Genomic DNA, 7,570 nt, shown 5'->3' on the forward strand with positions numbered 1-7,570 from the left:
TCACTTTCTCACTCACCCCACTCAATCCCCCTACCTCACAAAATATACAAAAAAAATAAAAAAAATAACTCCAATACAAAAAACTTCCCACCCCCCAAATATATACATATATATTTAGGCACTGTACCGTGTATAGGTTTCACTGGATGTGCACTGAGCTCTGTCTGTGTTTCATGTTCTGTCTCTGGTTTTAAATATATATTGCCATGCTCAGTAGCACTCCTCTGTGTCACATACATACACACACATATAATCTAGGTGTGTGTGTATGTGTGTGTGTGTGTGTGTGTGTGTGTGTGTATATATGTGTGTATATGTGTGTGTGTGTGTGTGTGTGTGTGTGTGTGTGTGTGTGTGTGTGTGTGTGTGTGTGTGTGTGTGTATATATATATATGTTTTGCAAATCTTGTTCAGCTGGTCTGAGCTGATTGGAAGGTGGCTCTTCCTATATTGTTGAAGCTTACCCCCTCCCACATTTAAATGGTTAAAAGCTCACTCCATAGCATCTCCAACTCTCAGGGAAACTTGCTTGCTTGCAGTGTGATTGTGACAAATGTAATACAGGGTGCTTTTCCTGGTAATGTACAGGTGAATAAAAGCTTCAGACTTGGAACTATGCAACTAATTTTGACAGATTTATTATAAATCATTCTTCCTGGTAATGCACAGGCTATTAAGAATTTATATTAGTGTTAGGTCTGCCGTGTAGTGGCTCAGGTGCTTACAACAATTTGGCCAAAATGTTAAACTAAGAGACCATTTTATTTAATAGATATCTATACATATATATTTAGGCACTGTACCGTGTATAGGTTTCACTGGATGTGCACTGAGCTCTGTCTGTGTTTCATGTTCTGTCTCTGGTTTTAAATATATATCGCCATGCTCAGTAGCACTCCTGTGACACCTATATGCTTATATATATATATATATATATATATATATATATATATATAAATATATATATATATATATATATATATATATATATATATATATATATATATATATATATATTGGGGGTTCAATATGAGCTTGCAGGTGTCCTGTATGTTTCCCCAAATATATACAAGAACACAATTAAAAAAAACTAAAACAAACATAAAACCCCCCCCAATACATATACACATATGTAGCCCCCTTTCGCTATGACTAAGGGAACTACGCGTGCAGATTACCTGTTTGCTCACAGGCGGCCTAATCCTCCGCCACTGGGAACCTGGGGTGAGCCCTTTCTTCCTTGGGTACAGCGCCTCCACCTATGAGGGACACACACACACACACACACACACACACACACACACCCCCTGACAACCATCCGATAACAATAGCCCAATGCAACACAATGTGGTAACCCAATGTCCCCCACAGTACAGAGGTTGCCCTGGGCACCTACAACCTCAGTGTCCACAAGAGCAGGCCCACCCAAAATGTGAGAGGTAGCGCTACCCCCCCCCCCCTCCCTCTGTGTTGTGGTGGTGCATGGTGGGTACCTTCCTGGCTACAGACCAGGGTATTATGGGGATCCTTGGGTTAGCAGAACCACATCTGTGATCCCACGATGTGGGGTCTGCAAAATACCCTCTCGCGTTACAGGTGATGCGCCTGGTGGGGGAGCTCCAGCAGGGGCGTCTCCAGCAGTGTCTATAGGGCCCTGGGCCCAGGCACCGCATGTCAGTCCGTTCGACCGCACAGTAGCTGCAGCTGCAATACTAAGGGGAGGCTCCCTACATAGGGCCTTCCCTGCAACACTTAACCTGTTCTAGGGTTCGGGGCCTAGGGGGTTACTCTGGCCTAGTCATGGGGCTACTGCTCCATGGACGCATCTGTCCCCTCTGCTGGCTCTTGCTAGACTGACGCACGTTGCCGGGTCGCGCCAAAGATCTATCTGCCTCTCCTGGGACTTTGTCTCTTGCAGAGTCGTAAGATTGCCGCCACAACGGACTGTGCATGCGCCGAGCATTGCACTGCGCATGCACGACCCAGTCTTCCGGGACCCTTACGGAGCTCCCTTCAGCCTGCAGCCTCCCCTCCTCGCACCAGGAGGTACGAGGGGGCTCGGCTACACATACATACCTAATAAAGAATATCACTTGTGAGCACATTCACATGTCTTAACACAGGTCTGCACCCCTGCCTTTCAACCATTATCACCTAGCATACAGTGCTCCCACAGCATCAAGGGATTCTGGGAAATGACATGCAAATGAGATCACAATGTCACCTTTTGCCCGAGATCCATTTTTACATGGAACCCTTATAAGCAAATGCTCGCTGTTAACAGTTTAAGCACAGCATGGTATTAGATGCAAAGCCAGTCAAACCACTCACAGACAGCTGTTTCGACCTTGTGGGTCTGGTTGTACTGGGTTTGCAATCTGGGTAGGTTTACCATACTGGGTAGGTTTACCATACACATTTAAGTTATGGTGGGTGAAAAATGTGACAAAACCTCCACTGTTAGCATATAGCCAATAAAGTCTTAGACAGGCCTGCTGCCTTTCACCATTATCGCCTAGCATATAGGACTTCCACTGTAGCAAGGGATTCTGGGAAATGACATGCAAATGGTCACAGTGCGTCACCTTTTGCCTGAAATACAATATATAAATATATACATATAATACAAAAAAACAAGGCGCAAATCAGAGGCACAGATGCATGGATATACAACACCTGAAGGATAAATACGTGAACAAGTCCTATATTCAAATTCCACAACGAGATGTACCTATAAATGAAAAAGATACCAATATGGTGAAGTACATTTAGGAATAAAATTTTTGCGCAAGCAACAGAGGCTACTTACAATGTCGCAGAAATAACAGGCATATCAGTAAAATGCTTTCAGATCGCTGCAAAGGGGCTGATAATCTCAGAAACCGCTCACTCCGTCTGTGTGCTCAGACACGGAAGCGTCACTGCTCAGCTGTAATCAGTAGTTACGCGGGTCCTCCGATGGTGACGTCACTCCCCATAACAGGTAAACCGCTGGCTGTTCACTGAGATTAGCCACAGGGCTCAATTCTGAGATTGATATAACAGTCCCAATAGTCTTTAAATAAGGCTTTGCAGCAAATAGATAGACAGTTAGAAGTCCTGAATATAACATAAAATAGGGAGATCTACTAAGAGTCCCTCATCCTCTTAGGGTTTAATCATAAACGTACTTCACCATATTGGTATTTTTGTCATTTATAGGTACATGTTGTGGAATTAAAATATAGGACTTGTTCACGTATTTATCCTTCAGGTGTTTTATATCCATGCACCAGTGTCTCCGATGTGCACCTTTTGTAATTTCTTTGGGATGGTTTAAACCCATTACATTGTGGCGTGGCCGGACACACACACACGGACACACACACGGACACACCTAGTCTAACCAGATGCCTGGATTTGTTTATTGCTTATTTGCTTTGTATGTCATAGCTATCTGTTTCCTGCAGTGTCATTCTCCACTCTTGGCAACATTCTCTATTGGCAGGCTTGAGCATGGCCCCAAAGATGGCCGCCGCTTTACTTCAATTAAAGGTTTTGTCACGCATGCGTGCACATAGGAGGGTCTCGCCTCCGGATGAGTTTACATTGCACATGCACACCACGGCCTCCGGTTCCAAGATGGCGACCGGACGGATTAAAAATGGCGGCATCTGCGGATTAGAATTTTCAATTAGACAAATCTGACACGTATTTGGGCTTTTAATTTATGGCGATTGTGATCTAGCTACAGCAGCTAGATATAGATGCGCTGTAGCAGCGGCGTGGTAGAAGACACTCCCGCCCTCCAAAAGAGAGGTTATTAGAAGGGTCAACGATGTTCAATTAATGGAGAAACATACCTCGTTTCTGAACCACACCACTAGGAAGTATGATGGTCTCGGAAGCTTGGGATGCTGGATAAGGGTGCGCTCCCGGAGGGAGAGAGAGGATATGGTGTTTACTAAATGTTGTATGATATGTACATGTGGCCGTTTGTAAGACATTTGATACAAAATGCTTGTCCCCCCACCCCCCTCTTTATTTTTGTATCCTTCCCATTTATGTGTGGAAAAAATAAAATAAACGCCATTAAAATGTTAACAAAATAAAATTACCCAGGACTGCACATTTAAAAGGTGCACATTTGCAATCAATATTTGCATCCTCTTTTTACAAATGTAAGTGGTTAGAACACAGCTTGTCGTCATATGCCGTAGCGGCTGCTCGAGACAAACATTTCCATATAGACTTCAATTCAGCTTTCTGGACACAAAACCGCCAACAAAAGGGCAGCTTGTGTATATACACAAATAAAAATATTACCTTTATAACCTAAATACCTTTAACAGTTTGTTCAGACTACGCCTTAACTCACCCTTTAGACACACCAGTTCTATCAGTGATTATTTTTACTTCTTTTACACTTCCAAATCTTGCAAAGAAATCACGGATTTCGATTTCATCCATCTGGGGAAATGAAATAATAATAATTTAAAAAAAAAAAAAAAAAATTTGGCCAAAAACATATTAAAATATATGAAAAACAATGTTACCCTGATGTCAATTCCTCCAACGAACACAGTGTTGGGCATGATTTTCCCCTCAGGTAGTACATAACCCTGGCTGGTTGCCACAGACTGGGGCTCCTCATCTCCCGGGACTGGTGCACTGTGTGCCTCTGGGACTGCAGACTATGATTGGCAGAAAAACATTATTACCGGATGTAATTACATTTTACGGCGTTTGCACAGTAATTGGCTGCCCTGTCAAAACATTGTTTGATCGGCAAATTAGTCTTCAAAATACCTACGTGCACAATGGACTTAACCCTGCTGATGCCAGAGGCAAGCTATGCTTTGCTAGACACTACTAGCAGTGAAGTTTCTATAAAGTTATTAGTTCACCAATCCTGATGACAAAAGAATGGCGGATTTTGTGATACAGCAGCGGTGCGCAATCTTTTCTGTTCCCGCCCCCCTCCCTGCTCGCATTAGTCAGACCCCCCCGGCACGCCACCAATCGCCGCGACCTGCAGCAAGCTCTCAGATCGCTGGGCTGCAGGAGCGCGTGGTGGAGGCGCGCGGCTGTAGCAGGCAGTGTGAGCTCAGCCTAAGTTGATACTACATGGTTACCTACATTTTTAAATGCAACTCGTAACAAGTCAGAAGCGCAACCTCTCCCAGAGAATATAAAAAACAACACAAGTTTGTGTGATATGTTACACTCAATTCAGAAGAGCATAAACTTGGCAAACTATAGTATACATTCCATTACCACAAACTATTACACAATTTCAATTGTTTTTAGATACTCTGGTGATGTTGCACTCCAGATTGTACAATTTACAACGGTTTCACTATCCAACGCCACTTCCAGAACGGATTCTGTTGGATAACCAAGGACCCAAGGACCGCCTGTACTGTTATTTTTGTGCATCTAATCAGATGCTTTCCTAGAGGAGCAGCACTTCTATGAATGGGTTGCAATTGTTATTTTTGCGACCTCATATCAGTCCCTTTTTTTTTTATTCACCGTGGTCACGAGTGGTAATGTGTTGATAAAAGTTGTGCTGTATAAGTTTTGTTTGCTCATTTTTTCAGGGCAAAGTAAAACAAAAAACATATAATTAGCCAAATCCAAGCACATGTACAGTACACTGAATGGATACAGAAGGTGCTGTTGGTTATTGTGTGAATTACACATGGATCAGTCGGAATTCGACAAGGTTAATGAGAATTGTGTGGCTCTGCGGAGTGAGGTAAAGTCAGTGACAAAACTAAATAAAAATTGAAGGGTTTGACTAACACTCGGTGCTTTGGTAATCAAAATCTGGTATAACTTCGCCTTAAAGAGAGCCAATTTTAGTAGAAACCAAAACACTCTAGGTCCACTCTAATTGCCAAAAGGGTTAGCCTCACGTCAGTTTCCATTGAATCGAATTGCACCCACACACGATTATGGCATGTTCACTCGGGATTCTAGAAGCTTGAGGGACAAGGCAGCACATGCGCCCCTTGTGGCCAAACTGTGTATACCACACCCGCTGCGAATCAAACCCGAGGGTCGGTCAGGGAGGGACCTGTAACCTTTTACTGCTCAGGGGCCACCAATGGGTGTTATCCCGAGGCGGGGCAGGGAGGGACCTGTAACCTTAATGCCACAGGGGCCAGTATAACCTGAGGTAAAATGTCTGCTGACCTGTACGGGTTCAAGAAAAACGCGAGAGAAATTGAAATGAAATGAGCCCATGACAGCAAAATGTATCACAAATGATTAATGTGTAAATGCAACAAGACACTAAACATGACTTCTCCCGGGTAATTTCCCTGCACCGCCCTCAGATCGGGTCCGCAGAGGGCGGACACCCAGGCAGAGTAGGACAAGAGGCGCTGTATGGCTGTAGCGCAATGAGCAGGGGGTCAGTGGGTCAGATCTGCAGGGGCCGCAGCCTGGGCGTTACTCATTAACGTGGCCGGTCATCCTGTTAATGGCTTGCAGCCTGCACTAATTAACAACTCCGCGTTGTAACCGTTTCTTTCCCGATCAGGTGCCTATCATGTGGTATTGCTGGGATAGATATTGCTGGGAGGTTGTAGGTCTATACAAGGCCACTCAAAATGGAGGTGTAGATCTCAAATTTGAGGGACAGGGCTAAACTTAAACACTTTTCTCAAGGGGCAAATAGGGGAATAATTAGTTGAATCCAGCTCTAGTCCACACGGCACCATAGTGACAAAAAAAACTAAAATAAAAATAATAGTAATCAGATTTTCACAAGCCCATTTTCTCAGGAATAGAGACTGTATGACTCCCATACATTACCCCAAGCACATGCTCATGTAATACAGCCTGACCTTGTAACACAAATCTGCTCCCAAGGAAATATGAATATCATCTCTCGCCCCCCAATAAACTCCCCAGTAATAAATGAGGTTTATCTGTCATTACCAGAAGAAACCAAGAATAATCTCACGTGTTACCCACCCTTGGTCAAAAGAGCCTTTCACAGGACATGCAATAAATCACGCACACAAACAAGTCATCTGCCCACTCGTACATGTATTTATCACTTATGTGATGTGCCCATCCAAATAACGGGGAGCAATGTCGTGGGGTCCCAGTAACCCCCTCATACTGTTTTCACTGAAGATCATAGGAGTAGTGTGGGTCACACATTATATATTGATGTGGGGTGTCTACTTACCATTGCTACTGCTACAGCAAACAACTTCAGTGCAAAGAAAATAATATAAAAGGAGGGGGAAAATAAAAGATTAAAAACAACTTAAAATCAAAAACACCCCTACCCTGCCCCTGATGGTGACTCTTTGGACCCTCACGCTGGTGACCGGTATTTATACCCTCTCCTGGAGCAGCACATTGCCCAGTAACCACACAGGGGAGGGGGAGGGAAAGGAGGAGGGGGAGGGGCTGGCCTCGTTTTAATATGGAGGGGGAGAGAAAGAAGCTTTTCACCTTGCCACCGCCTAGTAAATATCTGCGACAGTTGCTGTGCATGACAGGCACTTCTGTGGTTGCTGAGCCCTCCCAGCGTGCCCCATGCCTGCTCCTGTCACAGTGGTTCAGC

The 7,570-nt window shown here is 44.1% G+C and overlaps 1 protein-coding gene across 6 annotated transcripts in view; it reads right to left on the reverse strand.

The window, feature by feature from the left end:
• Window positions 1-7,570, reverse strand: part of DAZL (deleted in azoospermia like) — a 28,742-nt gene extending 21,172 nt beyond the window's left edge. For 3 of the 6 annotated variants that reach the window (XM_075586900.1, XM_075586896.1, XM_075586895.1), the window contains exons 1-3: window positions 7,459-7,570; window positions 4,536-4,673; window positions 4,358-4,449 (exon numbers count right to left, since the gene is read on the reverse strand). In XM_075586900.1, coding sequence (XP_075443015.1) covers window positions 4,358-4,449; window positions 4,536-4,673; window positions 7,459-7,500 — 272 coding nt within the window. In that variant the 5' untranslated portion in view covers window positions 7,501-7,570. Of the gene's footprint in view, window positions 1-4,357; window positions 4,450-4,535; window positions 4,674-5,900; window positions 5,928-7,186; window positions 7,370-7,458 lie in introns of those variants that run through there. The other 3 variants (XM_075586901.1, XM_075586899.1, XM_075586898.1) reach the window with 3 other exon arrangements.

This window comes from Ascaphus truei, chromosome 2, assembly GCF_040206685.1.
Source record: "Ascaphus truei isolate aAscTru1 chromosome 2, aAscTru1.hap1, whole genome shotgun sequence".
NCBI lineage: Eukaryota > Metazoa > Chordata > Amphibia > Anura > Ascaphidae > Ascaphus > Ascaphus truei.